Source organism: Cervus canadensis, chromosome 17 (assembly GCF_019320065.1).
Source record: "Cervus canadensis isolate Bull #8, Minnesota chromosome 17, ASM1932006v1, whole genome shotgun sequence".
In the NCBI taxonomy this organism is placed as follows: domain Eukaryota; kingdom Metazoa; phylum Chordata; class Mammalia; order Artiodactyla; family Cervidae; genus Cervus; species Cervus canadensis.
The window spans coordinates 34719996-34737711 of record NC_057402.1 but is presented as its reverse complement, the minus strand read 5'-3'; the positions used below and the strand labels follow the sequence as shown (position 1 = coordinate 34737711).

Genomic DNA, 17716 nt, shown 5'->3' with positions numbered 1-17716 from the left:
GAAGAATTGATGCTTTTGAACTGTGGTGTGGGAGAAGACTCTTGAGAGTCCCTTGGACTGCAAGGAGATCCAACCAGTCCATCCTAAAGGAGATCAGTCCTGGGTGTTCATTGGAAGCCCTGACGCTGAAGCTGAAACTCCAATACTTTGGCCACCTCATGTAAAGAGTTGACTCATTGGAAAAGACCCTGATGCTGGGAGGGATTGGGGGCAGGAGGAGAAGGGGACGACAGAGGATGAGATGGCTGGATGGCATCACCGACTCAATGGGCATGAGTTTGAGTAAATTCCGGGAGTTGGTGATAGACAGGGAGGCCTGGCATGCTGCGATTCATGGGGTGGCAAAGAGTCGGACACGACTGAGCAACTGAACTGAACTGAACTGAAGATGCTAAAATAATAGAAGTCTTAAATCATAATAAAATAATTAGAAGTCTTAATCATAAAAAAAAGAGACAAAATATAGCTAGACTAATTGTGATTATCACAATGTATACAATGTATACACGTTGTATACATTCACAATGTATACAAATAACAAGTCATTATGTTGTACACCTGAAATCCACATAATGTTAGAGGTCAATTATACCTCAATAAAAAATAAATTCACCAGTCTCCCATTCTTTTCTATACCTAATCCCAGATACTTGTCTAGATAAGGAATTCAAATTTAATGGACAGCAGAACTAGAATTCTCAACTGATCATAAAGATTCATCTGTCCCAGGACCAGAAAACTTAGGGGATGGGTAGGATTCCCATGATTTGGAGTCAAAAATAAAGAATGTGACTTGGGCTTAACTTGGTGGTACTGTTCATACTCCAGAGCCCCCCATGGACTCCAGCTAAGACTACTTCTTTGCTTTACAAGTAAAACTTCTATGAATATTAAAAAAAAAAAAAAAGAAAACGTAAATGTGACTGCTCCATGGGGGCATGAGTGTCTGAAAGCCAGGGTAGGAGTCTTAACTCCTAATAGCCAAGAATCTCCCCCAACCCACAACAAAGAAAAAAAGAAAGAATACTGAGAATCAGAGACTAGGAGGTACCTTTTTTGTCCTGTTCTTCATTAGATCTTTAGGGTTCAGCATAGCACCTGACATATAGATGAATAAAGGTTTGCTGATGGAAGAATTACAGATCTCCAGCCCAGGAGGCGAGCCAGCATAGACACTCTGGGTTAGAGTCTGAGCAGCTGGGGTGAGGAAGACAGGCTTCATGCCCTGTGTGCTGCAGCAGTTCTTGCCCTGGAGACACCCCCTCACAACCTAGGTTTTATTTTTTTTTTTTTTACAACCTAGGTTTTAATCTTTGCTATTCGCTTTGGGCAATGGGAAGTTATTCATTTTTCTTAGGTTCCTAGTGAATACAGTATCTTAAGCGGAAAAAGTGAACTGCCACACCCAGATCAAGGCAGTTGGGTAATCACAATTTCTTCATAATAAAATGAATTTAGACTATAAAATCTCTAAGATTCCTGCCAGCCCCAAAGTTCTATTATTAAATTGACTAAAAGTTAAGAAGGGAAACAGGACATTCATTCAACAAATATGTACTACTATGTGCTGAAAACAAGGGATAAAAATATCATTAAGGTGGTCTGTCCTGGAAGCCTGTAAAGCCAACTGAGAAAATAAACACTAAATCCTTAAAACACTGTGTAAGCTTCATGAGGTAACATTTCCTGAGCTCTCACTATATGGCAGTACTGTTCCAAGCCCTTTACAATTTAATCTCATAATTCTATTAGATAGGTACTATTATTATCCCCATTCCTCAGTTAAAGAAACTGAGACATAGAAAGTTAAATAACTTACCAGTAAATGGCAGAGCAAGTTATCTGTATTCAGGGCCCATATTCAACCATATGCCAATTAGCTGGATTGCCACGATATGAGACCCAGGAGTGTCATGGATGAGGGCACTCAGACCCTTTCCCTACAAGTTCCTAGAGATTTTGTGACATTAGAGGGTTTTGATCACATTTTATTTGGCCCTTGGTGAGGTATCCATCAACTTAACAGACAACTATGAGAAAAACCATCTCTTCAGAATCCACAGAGAGCTGGGTTCAAATTGTAGGTTTACCACTTTACTGGTGAACTTGACCAAATCTAATTCTCATTTGCTTAATGGGAGTTACAGTGCTTCACTGGGAGGTCAGGAGGATTAAATATTAAGTCAAGCCATATGAAATGGTTGTTTCTGGAGGTTAAAAATAGCGGTGGAATCTACCAAAATAGTTAGCTTCCCTTTGTGCTTCTCCTAGCCCATCTAGGGCACTCTCCCGCTCCACTCTTTGGGTGGCCCTGGGGATTCGTTAAGTTGCACACTGTTGACCTACCCTGTGAAAGCTAGTAAATTAGCCTTGGGACAGCCTCATGAGACTTGGCAGTTACTACAAGGATCTAGAGCTACTTTCCAGCCAGCCAAAAGCACATCCCTTGGGGACCAGAGAAGTCAAGAGCCATGACAGTCCTGTGCCCCGACACAAACTCAGCGCACTTTCGCTTTTCTTCCCAAGTCCTATTTTGTCCTTTTTTATCTCTATAGGACAGGTACTGATGTTGGTTGCATTTTGAAACGTGGGGACTGAGGCTTAGAGACGGTCAGGCCTCATCCAAGGCCTCAGGCATTGCACAGCGCTGGCAATAACGAGGGTTTGGCGTTAGATCTATCAGCCAAGGAACTGCCTCCAGTTGTGTGACCTCCACAAGGTCCTTGAACCTTTCTCTCCGACCTGTTTCATCTTCTGGAGAAGGGCGCTATTACCTCCCTTTCTCCTACCGCTCGCTTTCCGATTCAATCCAGCTTCTGGGGTGCTCCGGCTGTGGCAATAGAACCAGTGCAGAGACACTGCGGAGAAAGCGCAGACATCAGGGCTTTGAGTCTGCGGGCGCACACCCGCAGCTCCTTGGAAATACCGGTATTGACTTTCGACCAGAGACAGAACTTGGCTTGACATCACCAGGTTCAGGCCGACTGCGAGAGGCGAACACGTGCCAGAACAGATGAACTGAAACAACACAGGCCCAGGAAAGGAGGACAGTTGAGCCAATCCCACAGCAGGCGGGGCCAGAAAGCTCGGGCGGGTACGGCCCGCGCCTGCGCGCCGCCATTTTTGCTCCAGGAGGGACCGCCTCCCGCTGGTCTGGCGGCTGGTTAGCCAGAAGGCGCGGCTTCGCGACTCGGCGGGGCGTGGCCGGGCGATGGCGACCGCGGATCACGACGGGCATGCTGCGCGCTCTATCCCGGGACCCCAGCCCAGCGGGACGGGAGCTGCGGGGCTGCCCTCCGGGCGAAGCGGCATTGGAGCCCCCCGGTTGGGGGAGCGGATCCCGGCGGCCGTGGAGAAGCGGGGCCCGTACATGGTTGCGCGCGCGCCTTCCCTTCAGGCCAAGCTGCGTGAGTGCGGCCCGATGAGGGGTCTCTGCTTGGGCGGGCTGCCGCGTTCCCGGGCTGGCTCCGGAGCGCCGCTGGGGCGACCCCGGAGGGGCAACTGCAGCCCGCTCCCGCACCCGAAAATCTGTTCGGAGAGCGGGCTCCTGGCTTTTGGGAGACACGGCGGAGTAGGGATGACCCCGCTGATCTGGGCCCTTTGACTTCCAGAGAAGCACCGGGACCTGGCCAAGGCGGTTCTGCGGAGAAAAGGCATGCTGGGGGCCGCGCCGAACCGCCCCGACTCTTCAGGGAAAAGGTCTCAGCAGGCGCCACCTCCTCTGTGCAAGCGTTTTCAGAGTAGGCCCTAGTACTCAGGCTGGGAAATCGAGTACCCACGTTTAAAGCCGAGCTAGTCATTCCCCTGACGCCGGCCTGTCGGGTTCATTGTTTAAAAATGGAAAGAGGAACGACCTTTTCTTTCCTTTCCAGGATGTGATAGTGTCAAGGAAAGAGCTTTGCTATGAGTTTTGTCAGTTCGTAGGGTCAATCACTGTCTAAATTAGGGAGGAGCATGGTGGCTGGGGTCCCCAGGAGTGAGGATGGAGAGCTGTGTGGGAACAGCTAGGACTGATTTTTCCTTAACAGAACGGTGAGCGCTGAGGGCTGGATCGGACCTTCACCAGGGCCTGAGCTAAAGCAGGTGAAGGAATTTGCCTAAGGACTTTGATTTTTCTGTTCTCAGGTTAAATAAAGTGGGGAGATGGGGCTTTTCCTGATTCTTAGAAGAGGAGGTGTGCTTATCCTCAGAAGCACCAGGGGGAGCGGTGAGGGGAAGTAAACATCTAAGGAGCTGTAGCCGGATACATGGCAGGCAGTGGTGGCTGTCCAGGTAGAAGATAAGTCAGGGGTAGTGCAGTCAGTTTTTTGTTTTGTTTTGTTTTCCACATAAGGGCAAGGACGCTGTCTTTCCTTGTGAAATACTGGCGTTTCATCTATGCTTGGTCTCTCCCCTGTCTCCCCTCAGGTCAGTGAAGTTTAACAAGGGCTACACTGCTCTTAGTCAGAGTCCAGATGAAAACCTGGTGTCCCTTGACTCTGACAGGTAAGTGCTGTCCTTGGAAATACCCCTTGGGGAGTGCCTTGGATAAAATTGCAGACAACTTGCTTCGCTTTTTCCCTGTCTCTTCCAAGACCTTTTGTGCATGTTCCAGGGCTGCTGCTTCAGAGCACTGTCTCTTCCGGGATGGCTTGCTTAGAGGACTCATAGGTGACCTTGCTGCTCTTGGATGTGAAGTACCAACCTTGTCATCCTGCCCTATTATGTCTGCATTATTAGTGACAGTGACTCTGTCCCTGCTGGAGCCAAGAAGGAGCCATTGATACTCATGGCAGATTATGGGTTTGAGTTCTGTGGTGTGTGGTCTTTGCTTCACAAGTCCTCCAGACCCCCTTGCATGTCATGCACCTTGCCACTTGTAGCTGTGCTCCGCAGGCATCTCCCTGAACTGACTGTCTTCCTCTTGTCCTAGTGATGGAGAGCTGGAATCCAGATACTCCTCCGGGTATTCCTCTGCAGAGGCAAGTCAAGAGCACCTTTCTGTGGTGGGGCCAGGCTGCAGGCAGTCATAGACACTGCCAAACACTTGTCTGGTTCCTGCTATATGCATGGCACTGTACCAGACTTCCCGTGTGTTCTCCAGTCTTCTACTCTACCCTATTCCCCTAGCAGAAGTTAAGGTGTCTGAAGAGGACTGTTGAAAGTCCAGGAGACTATGTGTGTGCTGCATGCTAAGTCACTTCAATCATGTCTGCCTCTTTGTGACCCTATGGATTATAGCCCACTGGGCTCCTCTGCCCATGGGATTCTCCAGGCAAAAATACTGCAATGGGTTGCCATGCCCTCCTCCAGGGGATCTTCCTGACCCAGGATCGAACCAGAGTCTCTTATGTCTCCTGCATTGGCAGGAGGGTTCTTTACCACTAGTGTCACTGAGGAAGCCCCCAGGAGACACCAGACCTTTTTTTTTTTTTTTTGGCATATAGGCTTTTCATTCCCCAACCAGGGATCAAACTCACACACCCTGCATTAGAAGTGTAGAGTCTTAACAATTGGACTGACAACCAGGGAAATTCCTAGAGACTCTTAGGACTGGAAATGACCTCACAAGTCTTCTAATCCAGGCCACCATTTAGAAAAGGAATCCTCTCAATAAATCCCAGCTAAATGCTTATTTGAATGCTGCTTGTAATTGGGTACTCACTACCTCCAAGAAACCTTGCTGCCGGTCTTCCCCTGCAACACACACAATTCAGATAGTTCATAGAAAAGTCTTCCTTGTTAATTGGAAAAGTCTCTGCAGCTTGGACTTAGTGGTCTTAGTCCTGTCTCCAGTGACAGAGTAATTCTACTCTGCCTTCTTTTGATCATCTTTTACCTGAGATCAGCATTCCTGTCCCTCCCCTTTCCATCCTCCAAGCTTGCTTACTTCCAGGCTGGACAAATTCTGTTCCTTCCTTTGTTCCATCTGTGGGAACTGTGACTGAGATAGGTACTCCTAGGCTGGCCTTTGGGACATGTTTCCAAAGTGACTGTCCGGACTAAAACAGGAACGGAAGGTTCTGGCATCTGTGGCTTACTGCTTTTGACAGGTGAAGTGCTGGGGACCTGACTGTATACCACTGGCATTCTTCCTCACACTCCTGGAAACCCTTGGCCACCCCGAGTTTCTGCCAGAGAATACAATTTGCAAATTGTATCCTCCTTGAATATCTAGGTGCCTAAGATTGTTAGAACAAAGAAAAGAAAAATAAGCCAAGAGCCAGAGAAGTCCTATACTGCCCAGTCTCATTTGCCTTCTGCTCAGTAGAACTGGTGAAGCCAGGCTGACAGGTTCTACTTTGCAAGGAATGAGCTCTGTTGGCATCAACGAGTAACATTGGCAGTGCAGAAGAAGCTGTTCCCCACCCTATTCTACTCTAACCCATCTTCCTCCACCCTTCTACCCCACTGTGCTGGTACCATTGTTCATACTCTTGAGCCTTCATAGGAACCAATCTGGGTTCATAGTGGTAATGGTCAGGGCTTGACTTTCAGACATAATCCCGAATCTCATATTTGTATCACCTGCCTTGGGATTCTTTGGTGAGGGCAGCTTCCCTGGGCGCACATGACAGCGCAGCCTGGACAGTCCTGGCTCAGGTCCCTGGATGTCCCCCACCCCCTGCTGGGTGAGGCACAGGTAGGAAAAGGTAGCACTTCTTCCTGTAGTCCAGGGATGGGCAGGCCTGGCCCGAGGGCGGAGCACGGACAGGAGGGAAATGGACAGTAAGCTCCAGGGAGGAAATGTGGGTCTGCTTTTGGGGCAGCATTTATTCCTGTCTTGTGGCCTGGCTTACAGTTCTCTCCTCTCCTGCTCTTAGCAGGTGAACCAGGATGTGAGCCGGCAGCTGCTCCAGGACGGGTATCACTTGGATGAGATTCCAGATGATGAGGACTTGGACCTAATTCCCCCCAAGCCCATGACCTCAACGTGCTCCTGCTGCTGGTGCTGTCTTGGGGCCTCTTCGTCCTGTACCCTCCAGTAGACATAACCCTCTAGGACAGGTCCCGCTCACCATGCCTGCAGAGTCCTGTTGACCCTGCATTGGTCACAGAGTTCGGTGGGAACCCACTGCTGTCAACCCCAGGATCACTGGAGACACTGACCCTCTGGGAAAGGCAGTGACCACAGTTACCCCAAACCTGGTGCTTCTCAGACCAGAGGCCCCCATCTGGGTCACAGGGTGACAGGTGGAGTTCTGCAGTTCTCCTCTGCTGCTGGAGTAGCATTTGGAGAAACTGCTTTAATAAGGGCAGGAACATAGGAGTTTTGTTTCTTACGCTGAGTGACAAAATTGGCGAAGAGAGAAACTTACAGACGTCTTGGTTGGTATTTGTCATGATGCTCTGTGGAGGGAAAAGGGAAGCTTTTGTGCCCAGGCTGTGCTGGCTGGTGTTGCATGGAGGCAGAAAATAGCACTTTATGGCTTGCAGCTGGGAGTCTGTGAAAAAGAATTTAACTATTTGTGGCCAGTTCAGTTCAGGAAATTCAATATTCTCTTCTTTTCCAAGCTCCAAGATGGGTTACATGTTTGCTGGTTGTTCCTATATGACTGTGGCAGAGAGTACAACAGGTTGCTTGATGGCACAGCCTGATCAAGGCTTCCAGAATCCTTGGAAGCTGAGCATTCCCAGCTGGTCCACATGTCTGCGTGAGCTTAGTAACTTGGTCAGTCCGCCCCTAGTTAGAGAAAAACCACTCTACTGGGTAGGCAAAATTTCTTTCCTTGGTTGCCATTCTTCACCTTGGTCTTAGCTAGTATCTTTATCCAGTCTTTGATCTAAGGTTGAATGAAGGTTCTGGAGCTTGCCACAGAAGCCTGCAGTTTTTGGTTACCAGCAGAGGGAGCTACAGGAGCAGTTAGGTGCCTTCCCATTTGGATTTTTTTTTTTTTTTTTTGGTTCGTGAGATCTTAGTGCCCCAAACCAGGGAGGGGTGGAACTCAGGCCCCTGAAGTGGAAGTTCAGAATCCTAACCACTGGACTACCACGGAATTCCCTCATTTGTTTAACATTTTACACTTGAGCAGCAATGGGTGAGATGTATACTGCACAGCCGTGTGGCGCTGACAGGATGAGGAGGGGGGGCCTGTGAAAGCTCCCCAGCTATCCCCACCCCCCACCCCCCAGCCCCCTGCCCCACCCAAGCCTAAGGAGATAATCTTGCCATTGCAGAGGGCCTGCCTCCACCCTAGTGAGAGCCATTGTATTGCATCCAGATTCCTCTGACCACAGTGGATACTCAGGATTGGGCTTTACAGTCAGCCCCCAGTTTGAACATAGCAAGGACAGGCATAATCTCCCCTGTGACCCCTACTAAATTGCATCTCTTGCTGTACCAGGCCTCTCTGTGGAATTTTTCAGTAGTTCTTTTTTTTTTTTTTTTTGCTTTTTGCCTTACCCAAAACCAGATGGAACTGAATGGGAGTGGACAGGGGTAGGGTAGTCACGATTGAGGTGTGGTCCCGACTTGGGGACTTGCCCAGCCTCTTGCTTCATTTCGTTGGGACAGAATGTTGACAGCTGCTGGGGGTGAGGATGGCAGTGGGCCCCCAATACCAAGGCCCTCCAGTGGCTGTTGTTATAAAGCCACACTGGTATATTTGGCTACACCTCTCCCTGGAATATTTCAGGGCTGGTTAACCATCTGTGGGAGGCATTACCTTTGTAGAGAAAGTTGCAGGAACGTCATATAGCAAGGCAGGGTACAAATGGTCAATTGCTTGGGGCTAAGAAGCCATGGGCTAGAAAGTCACCAATAAAAGCACCAAGGTGTCTAGAACCAAACTGCCTTAATAATAAGAGTGCTGAGGTGTTGTGCAGGTGACAGCACTCTGGGGAGACGGCTTACCTCACGGATGGGAGTGGTACTGTATGGCGTTTACAGAACTCTTGGCTTAGGCTTCTACAGCTTTGTGAGTTTGTAGAAATAAATACAGTTATACTGTTGAGCTGTCTCTGTGTTGCAACAGGATTTTTAAGAAAAGCCTAGACCATGGTCATTGCCCCTTCTGAATTCTGAAATGAAGAAGTAGCCTAACAGCCCTAACTACGACCATTCTGCCAAGGGCCACCCCTCCTTTCTTCTGTTCCCAGTGGGTGCCATTTTCAGTCCTCATTGGAGACCATGGATGGAATCATTTAGTCACTAAGTCATGTCTGTTTTGTGACCCCATGGACTGTAGCCTGCCAGGCTGCTCTGTCCATGGAATTTCCCAGGCAAGAAGGCTGGAGTGGTTTGCCATTTCCTTCTCCAGTGGATCTTTCCAACCCAGGGATCGAACCCATGTCTCCTGCATTGGCAGGTGCATTCTTTATCACTGAGCCACCAGAAAAGCATGGACAGAACAGGCCTTTGCATATCACTTCTCTTTAGAATGAGTTCCCTTTGGCAGACCCTTCTCAGGTTTTTTTGTTTTTTGGCTACCTGTTCCATAGATGCCTCTGCCTACCTCAGGGAGCTGTCTGAAACTGGAATAAAGCAAAAACTGGACAACATCCAGGGAGGGCTCCTTCAGCCCACTTCAGGGACTGGAATGGCAAAGGCTGAGTGCTCTTTAGCCCACAGACCTCAACACAAGTGATCTTTAATTGCTTTAACAGAGCAGCATCAGGCCACGGGGCTATCCTTTTCCCTCTGCACTGTGGAACCCTATATTCTTACAGATTAATTACCTATCTTGCCGTGACTGCTGCTGAGCTAATCCTAGATCGCACCAGTCTGCCTAATGCCATAGGCTGGGACAGGGCTGCTGCTCTCCTTGAGCTCTGAGAAGAGCCTGGCTCCAGTGTGGCGAGATCCAAGGGGGAGTATCAGCTCTCAGTCCTCACATGGGCCCCTCCTACCAGGAAGAAGAAGGCCGTTCAGCCTCTGCCTGCTCAGGAGTCACCACCTTCAAGCTCTTCTCCCCGAGTCTTTGAGGGTGTACCCGAAGAGCCCAGAGCAGGGAAGGGATCTGGGCTGGGTCTGCGGAGCTGAGGCTGGCCAGGATGTAGGGTGACTGGCAGAGGAGAGCCAGGAAGGCTGTGGCCTCTACAGCAGGCAGCAGGCACGGAACATCAGCAGGTCCTTGGGCAGAGTGAGCTTCAGTGAGACACTCTCGTTGGCCCCAATGAAGAGCACCCCGCCACGTTTCAGGGGGATTGTTGCCTGGGCTGTGGGGGTGCTGGCTGTCACTGTCCCCTGCACCACCAGGAGGATGCTGGCAGAGTCCAGGGCCAAGACCTTGTATTCAGTGACAGAGCCAGGTACCTGGGCAGGAAGAAACAACACGATGGAGCAGGGTCTGAGCTGCTGTTAGCTCACAGGGGTCCCCGGTCCACCCCGAGGGCAGTGAGAGGGAGAGCTCTGCTTCCCCTTCTCCCGCTGCTCAGGCTTTCATCAGCACGGAGGCCCCTGTCTGGTCACTGTAACAGAGACGCACAGGCAGGCCCTGTGGCAGCTGCCCCACCGCGTGAGCCTGGCAGAAAGGAAACCCAGCCCCAGGTATACCCCACACTGCGGCCTCGCCAGGGTTGTGCTACATGCCACACAAGAAACACCACAGCCCTCACTCACCTCCATCTTCATAACGGTGAAGTCTGGCACAGGGGGATCGTAGATAGAGAGGTAGGGGTCTTCCGGGCTCCGTGCTGGAGGGAAGAGCCTGTCCTGGCTGGGGCTGGGGGTGTAGCTGAGCATTTCACACAGAGTTGGCACATCGATGAACTTGGGTGTCAGGCCAGCACGCACTGTGTTGTCTGAACATGCCATGCACTCCACGCAGTCTGGGGACAGACAGTTGGCATGTGCTAAGGGTGCCTTGGAGTTTGACTCTCCAGGGTTGGGCTTTCTAACCTGAGTGCCATGAGCTCCCAGCAGCATTACATGAAACTGTGTGAACAGCATCTTCTGTGAGAATGGGCTAAGATAACAGATACCAAAAACAGGCGATGTCACCCACCACTCTCAAGGGAAGTCATGTTAACCCCTGGGGGAGCTCCAACCCTCTGGAAACACTGTATTCACCCCTTCTACTAAAGAATCCTGTCCAAAAGTGGATAAACAGCCAACCGTCAGTGTGATACCCTTCTGCGGCAATGTGTTTTTTAACATAAAATCTCTGTAGATGCGACAGACATGTGAAGGCACTGTGATGCAGGGGAGAGAACAATGGCCTTGATCCAATACAGGCTTGGATTCAAACTGTGGTTGGCACACACATTGACAAGGCTTAACGTGAGGGTGTCCTGAGCTCACGGGTGGTGTCAGGATCCAACCAGTCCAGCACCAAGCTGGCATTCATCACCCAATTGGTCACTTCCCTGCTGATCCCAGGAGCCCTGGGAGCTCAGAGCTGGATGGAACTTTAAAGGCAATCTCCTCTACCACCACCTCCTGTTCTGTCCAGATGGAGAAACAAGGCCTGAGAGGGTGGGCCGTGGGGCTCACTGCTGAAATGCGGCTCACCTCCTTTCAGGTAGGCATGGGGCACGTTGGCCTCCAGAAACATGGCCTCCCCTGGCTTCAGGGTAAGCAGATTCAGGAAGTAGATGGCAAAGCATCCGATATCACCCGGGTACTGCTGGTGCAGCCGCAGCAGGAGCTCCCCACAGATGTCCTCCATGTTGTTTCCAGCAGCCACTGAGGGTCACAGAGCACCCCAAGGCTACTCAGTAACCCTTGAGGGTATTCACAACTCCCCACCCCACCTCCTGGCCAGAGAGAGTCCTAGAGTAGACCCTAGTCCAGGAATCCAGGAACGGGTGGGCATGTTCTCCTAGTCACATCCCCCACCCTGTGGGGGCCAGCCTTCCTTGCTATTCCAGCCTACACAGATGCCATTTTCCCCATTTTGACTATTGAAATGTCCACCCCTCTACCGGGCACTAAAAGGGCTAGAGTGTAGTCCTTTTAGACAGTGCTTCTCAGCCTCAGCATTACTGATATTCGAGGCCAGGTAACTCTGCTGTGGGGGCTGTCCTATGTACTATAGGATGTCTAGTAGCATCCTTGGCCCCCACCTACGAAACACCACTAGCACCCCAAACCTGGGTTTGACAACCAAAGATGCCTCCACACTGCCAGTGCCCCCTGGTTGAGACGACTGCTCTAAGAGCTTAAAATCTAGTTAGGAGAGGACCCAAGGGTTCCCCGTGGGGTGACCAACTGTCCCAGTGAGCCCAGGCCTTTCCCTTTAACACTGACAATCTCTCAGTCCCAGGCAAACAGTGGTGGTTGGTCACCCCAGAGAGCATGAGGCAGGATGCTACCAAGGGCCGAAATGTGTCCCAGGCTGACCAGGGGAGAATGAGCTCAGCCTGGGCTACAGTGGGGAGGGAAGGCTTGGTGGGCATTGTGGGGAGAAGGGGAGAGTGGTGAGCTGGGTTTCCTTAACTGTGTGTGTGTGGTGGGGGTGTCTCTAAAAGCAGAGTGGAGAAGGAGCTGGACCTCATCATGTGTGCCATATAAGCTCCTAGCAGAGTCCATTCTGCCTTGCTCTTTACTGCTTGTATTAACTCTCAAACCCAAAGTTGACACAACCACACCCATCAAAGTCATTTCCTGAACTCTCATTAGCACAAGGTTGGGCCCAGAGCAGGTATTTAAGGAAAGACCTACTGACTGAGAGCTCGGGACCTCAGGTTTTTGGATCCTTTTATCTCCTTCCTGTTCTCCAGCCCCAAAGTATGAAACCCTTTGGACAGCAGCTCTAGGGCTGAGAAATCTCAGAATGCCCAGGTGACAGATATCCTAGTACTTTTCCAGGCCGGCCTGTCTCCACCCATCTAAAGGAGATAACCAGTTAGGAAGCAGCAGGGCCCCATTCCATAAAGACTGGGAAAGAAATGCTAAGTGGCTGACAGGCCATCTAAGTCAGACCCATTTTGGTGTTCCACTTGAGCAAAGGGGTTGAGAATCCAATTCCTACAGTCTAGTGACTGTGCCTGGGGCCCAGGAAGGGGCACTGCGTTCAGGCCTAAGACACCCACCTTGCTGTGAGATCCGCTTCACCAACAGGTTCAGCTGCTCCACCACCACCTTCTTCTCACTCTTCATCAGGTGGGAGAAACAGCTCCGCAGAGCAGAGGTCACAGCCTCGGGGTCCTGGCTCAGGCTCTGCTTCAGTTGTGCTGCTGCATTGTCTCCAATTAGAAACTGGAATTCTGGCACCTCTGCAGGAAGGTCAGGCCAGGAATGGTTAAGATGGAACCCATAAACGGTGGAAAGCTGGAGGAGGCCTCCCCGTCTCACCCCTAACCAAGGAGCCAGGCAATGCTATGTAAGTTTTGCAGTGAAAATTTACTGCTCATGACCAGCCCTCAGCAACCACACCTGAGCCTGGTCTCACGAGCCTCCCCCAGGAACATCAAGAATTCATGAGGCCATGGGACCTCCCTGGTGGTCCAGTGGTTAAGAATCTGCCTTGCAATGCAGGGGATGCTGGTCCGATACCTGGTTGGGGAACCAAGATCCCACATACCGCAGAGCAATTAAGGCTGAGCACTGCAACTACTGAGCCTGAGCACCCTGGAGCCTGTATGCCACAGACTAGAGCATCCGTGCAATGTAATGAAAGTGGGGAGGGAAGGCTTGGTGGGCATTGCGGGGAGATGCAATGACGATCCCGCTTGAAGCAGTGACGATCCCGCCTGCCACAATAAAGACCTGATGTAGCCAAATACATATATAAATCATTTTCAAAAAATGCATGAGGCCAAACAGCCCTTCAGTTCCTGGGACACTCAGCCTCTGTCCTCAGCCTCCAGCTCTGCCCCGGGTTGCCCTTGCATCCTAGGTCCAGTATGCAGGCTCTTAGCATTTTGCCCAACCTTACTTGTTAGAAAGGTCACAATTTCCTCAACTGGCCGGAAGCCACATAAGCCCTGGAAGGGGGTGAGAGCAATTGCCATCTCTGGCTTATGGTTGGCATCGGGGTAGTGCTGTGGAGCCTGGAGGTGCAGCTTCTCTGCCAGCTCCTATGGGATGAACAAGGGAGAGAAGGATAGTTAGGTGCAGCCATCACCCAGCAAGACACCAGTCCCCACCAGCCCTTGTTCTTGACCCTCCCCAGTCAGCTTCCTGCCTCTGACACTGAGCCCAGTCAAGGCATAATTCAGAAACTCATGGTTCAGCCAACCCAATGCAGGCACATGGATCATCTCTGGGGTAGGGCTGGGGCAGATTTGAACAGGACTACAAACCAGAAGACCCAAATACCAAGCCAAGCTCTGACACTAACAAGCTGTGTAACTTTGGGTAGATCTCTCTCTTCTCTGGGTCTTCTTTGCTCATGAAGTTTGGACAGACAAATGCTTAAGCTATGACTCACACACAGGCTTGTGCAGAAAGACCATGGGGGTGGAATTAAGGCCATGACTAGGGTAACTGCTATGCCTTGGAAGGTGAACTCTGAGAGTCAAGTGGATAAAGGGCAGATATGCATTGGCTGGGTTGGGGTTTGCTGAGGGGAGCCAGGCAGAAGCTTGGAGAAGCTGCCGTGGCACAGGCTGGTCAGCTGTCCACTTAGTTGCCACATGTGTCACTGGCAATAGGCCTTGCAGAGCTAAACTGGGAGTTGTCAGGCTTGGATTTAATTCTGGGCTGGAGCCTGGCATGGGCAGGGTAAAAGCAGAAGTAAAAGTTATCCAAGAGTCTTGACTCTTAAGCTCTTCTCTAAGCTGACCTCCGTGCCCTACTCTGATGCTATACCTTGTTAGGGTGTGCCTGGATGGACAGGGCCGTTTCAACTGAAAGCACTTTGAAGAGGAAGGGCAGTTTGCCATTAAAGGTGTCCTTGACCTTCGAACCCAAGCTGTCCTGATTATCAGCAATCCACTGGCCTAGGGTCTTCTGCGAGATGCGGTTGTCAAGGATCTTGGCATCTCCCCGGGGGTGGGACCCCATCCACAGCTGTAAAAATAGAAAACTTGGGAGGGACAAAGGCAGAACCGGGCACCACCCATTGGCCTGCCCTGCTCCATTACCCTGTGCTCCCCATAGAGCAGCCAAGTCCTGAGACAGGCCTCTTAGGACTGGGTATAAATGTTCATACCATCACAGACATACTGGGGGCAGCAGACCACAGAATACCAGGAGTCAGGAGACCCAAGCTCTAGCTGAGGCTCTGCCTCCAACCAGCTGCGAAAGCTTGGGCTAGTTTTAATTTCTTGTCTCTGGGTCTCAGCTTTCTCATTTGTCCAATGAGGAGAACGAAACCTACACTGTCAAGGCCACTGAAAAGCTCTAACTCTCAGATGGCTCTGTGAGGTGTTAACATTCATTTATTCCAATTTCAGAAGTAGAAGTTAATGCTTTCCTGTGTTTTGGCTTTTCCTTTACTAAATGGGCAGGATAACTATGTATTTTAGGTTATTAAAAAAGTCAGTCAGTCAAAGTAAAAATTATAATTGTCAAGGAGGGCTGAATTAAAATTCAGTAAGTGCTAAAAATAGAAAATAAAATAAGCAGCAGCAAGGTCATACTGTACAGCACGTGTGTGTGTGTGTGTGTGTGTGTGTGTGTGTGCGCACACACACACTAAATCACTTCAGTCATGTCAGACTCTTTGTGACCCTATGGACTGTAGCCCACCAAGCTCCTCTGTCCATGTGATTCTTCAGGCAAGAACACTGGAATGGGTTGCCATGCCCTCCTCCAGGGGATCTTACCGACCCAGGGATTGAACCCACATCTCTTATGTCTCCTGCATTGGCAGGCAGGCTGTTTACCACTGGCACCATCTGGGAAGCCCATCTGTATAGCACAGGAAACTATATTTAATATTCTGTGACAAATCATAATGGAAAAGAATAGGGGTCAGGAATATCCCCTAGAGGAGGAAATGGCAACCCACTCCAGTATTCTTGCCTGGAGAAACCCACAGACAGAGGAGCCTAGCAGGCTACAGTTCATAGGGTTGCAGAGTCAGACACGTCTGAAGTGACTTAACACACACACACATATACACACATAACTGAGTCACTGTGCTGTACAGAAGAAATTAACACAACATTGTAAATCAACTATACTTCAATAAAATAAAATTCAGTGACAAAAACCTCACTTCTTTTTGTGCTGCCATCTGGGTTCATCAACCTGCACAGATCTGAAGCCCTAAGAAGGCCTCTTCTCCCTTTGCTGTCTCCCTGTCCCTCAGATTCACATGACTTGCCTCAGCCCCTTTGATAGAGGAGTCCCTTCCTCCCACCAGCTGGTCAAGTAGGCTGAAATACAGCCGGGGTCTCACCTCTGCATATGGTTTGTCCTCTGAGATCTGGGCCAGTGGGTCACTGCTGGCCAGCAGCCGGGCCACTTCACTGTTGGAACCCATCTTTCCCCATGCATATTGCTGCACCACACAGGAAAGTGGGAATACTGGGGGGTACAGACAGAGCGTTAGCTTCCACTCCACTCCTGAGGCCTGACCCTCCTGTCCCGGGGGAACCAGACCTGAGCTGAGGGTTTTATCTGGGGGATAGAGTCAAATAAGGGGTTTGTAGGTTGTGAGTTGAGACCCTTCTCTTCCGCATGCCTCGATGTTCCCGTCTGTAAGACGGGTAGTAAGGATCTCCTGCTGACCTGAGGCAGATAACTGCGTTACGGTGACGCGAAGGGCGTGGGAGGAACCTATTCCACTGCACCCAGTCTAGAAGTAACCCAAGCGCAACCGTCTCCCCTCAAAACCCCCTTTCGAGGGCTTCAATAAGGACTCAATTTCCATCGCTGGTGCCCCCTCCTCTGCCCGGCGCCCATTCATCTTTCCTCAGAGCCCCAAGAGGGTGGGGCGGAGTTCGACCTGCCGTATTAGGTCAGGAAGGGTCGTATGCAATCCATCCGCACTCTCACTGGCACCCCAGTCAACAGCCCACCTCGCTGAGCGGCCATCCTCAAGGCCTCGGACCGGTCTTCTCGCACGTATGTCTTTCCCGGCAGTACTCTCGGCCTCTCTGCTCCCAGAGCTTCATGGGAAATGTAGTTCTTCCCTCGCCTTCTCGGACGTCTGAGTGCCAGGTGTGGCCACTGCTGGCAGGCTGAATCCCTCTCCCACACTCCCACTCGCAGAAGGAACCCCCACCAGTACAGAGCCTTCCAGCCGGCAATCTGAGGTCTCAGCATTTTTTTTTTTTTTTGCTCGTTCCTTCAGCGGACACATATTTATTGTTGTTCTTTTTCAGTCTCTTAAGTTCTATCAGACTCTTTGGGACCGCGTGAACTGCAGGACTCCAGGCCTCCTTAAACATCACCAACTCCTGTAACTTACTCAGACTCATGTCCATTGAGTCAGTGATGCCATCCAACCATCTCATCCTCTGTCGCCCTCCTCTTCTGCCCTCAATCTTTCCCAGCATCAGGGTCTTTCAAGTGAGTCAGCTCTTGGCATCAGGTGGCCAAAGTATTAGAATTTCACCTTCAGCATCATTCCTTCCAATGAATATTCGGGGTTGATTTCCTTTAGGATTAACTGATTTGATCTCCTTGCTGTCCCACGGACTCTCAAGAGTCTTCTCCAACACCACAGTTCAAAAGCATCAATTCTTCGGTGCTCAGCCTTCTTTATGGTCCAACTCTCACATGCGTACATGACTACTGGAAAAAGCATAGCTTTGACCATAGGGACCTTTGTTGGCAAAGTGATGCTCTGCTTTTTAAAATGCTATCTAGGTTTGTCATTGCTTTTCTTCCAAGGAGCAAGTGTCTTTTAACTTCATGGCTGCAGTCACCACCTGCAGTGATTTTGGAGCCCAAGAAAAT

At 50.4% G+C, this 17716-nt stretch overlaps 2 protein-coding genes across 7 annotated transcripts; one reads left to right on the top strand and one right to left on the bottom strand.

Moving 5' to 3' along the window:
- The first annotated feature begins 3120 nt into the window (after positions 1 to 3120).
- FAM219B (family with sequence similarity 219 member B) lies at positions 3121 to 8931 on the top strand. 4 transcript variants are annotated; one of them, XR_006273599.1, is made up of 6 exons: positions 3121 to 3407; positions 3612 to 3699; positions 4408 to 4485; positions 4595 to 4796; positions 4913 to 4961; positions 6804 to 6896. XR_006273599.1 is itself a non-coding variant. In XM_043490061.1 (5 exons), the coding sequence occupies exons 1-5, from the start codon at positions 3212 to 3214 to the stop codon at positions 6966 to 6968; spliced, it is 573 nt and encodes a 190-aa protein (XP_043345996.1). In that variant the 5' UTR covers positions 3126 to 3211; the 3' UTR covers positions 6969 to 8931. The 4 variants fall into 4 exon arrangements, 2 of the variants coding, with proteins under 2 accessions (XP_043345996.1, XP_043345995.1); XR_006273600.1 differs by having other exon boundaries at positions 6807 to 6895; XM_043490061.1 differs by lacking the exon at positions 4595 to 4796 and having other exon boundaries at positions 3126 to 3407; positions 6807 to 8931.
- A 622-nt stretch (positions 8932 to 9553) lies between these two features.
- On the bottom strand, positions 9554 to 16914 carry MPI (mannose phosphate isomerase). Of its 3 annotated transcripts, none has more exons than XM_043490057.1 (8): positions 16834 to 16914; positions 16212 to 16339; positions 14675 to 14875; positions 13800 to 13941; positions 12955 to 13137; positions 11432 to 11605; positions 10541 to 10749; positions 9554 to 10234 (listed from the first exon to the last, which is right to left on the bottom strand). In XM_043490057.1, the coding sequence occupies exons 1-8, from the start codon at positions 16847 to 16849 to the stop codon at positions 10016 to 10018; spliced, it is 1272 nt and encodes a 423-aa protein (XP_043345992.1). In that variant the 5' UTR covers positions 16850 to 16914; the 3' UTR covers positions 9554 to 10015. The 3 variants fall into 3 exon arrangements, with proteins under 3 accessions (XP_043345992.1, XP_043345993.1, XP_043345994.1); XM_043490058.1 differs by having other exon boundaries at positions 16761 to 16856; XM_043490059.1 differs by having other exon boundaries at positions 16765 to 16850.
- Between the last annotated feature and the right edge of the window lie 802 nt (positions 16915 to 17716).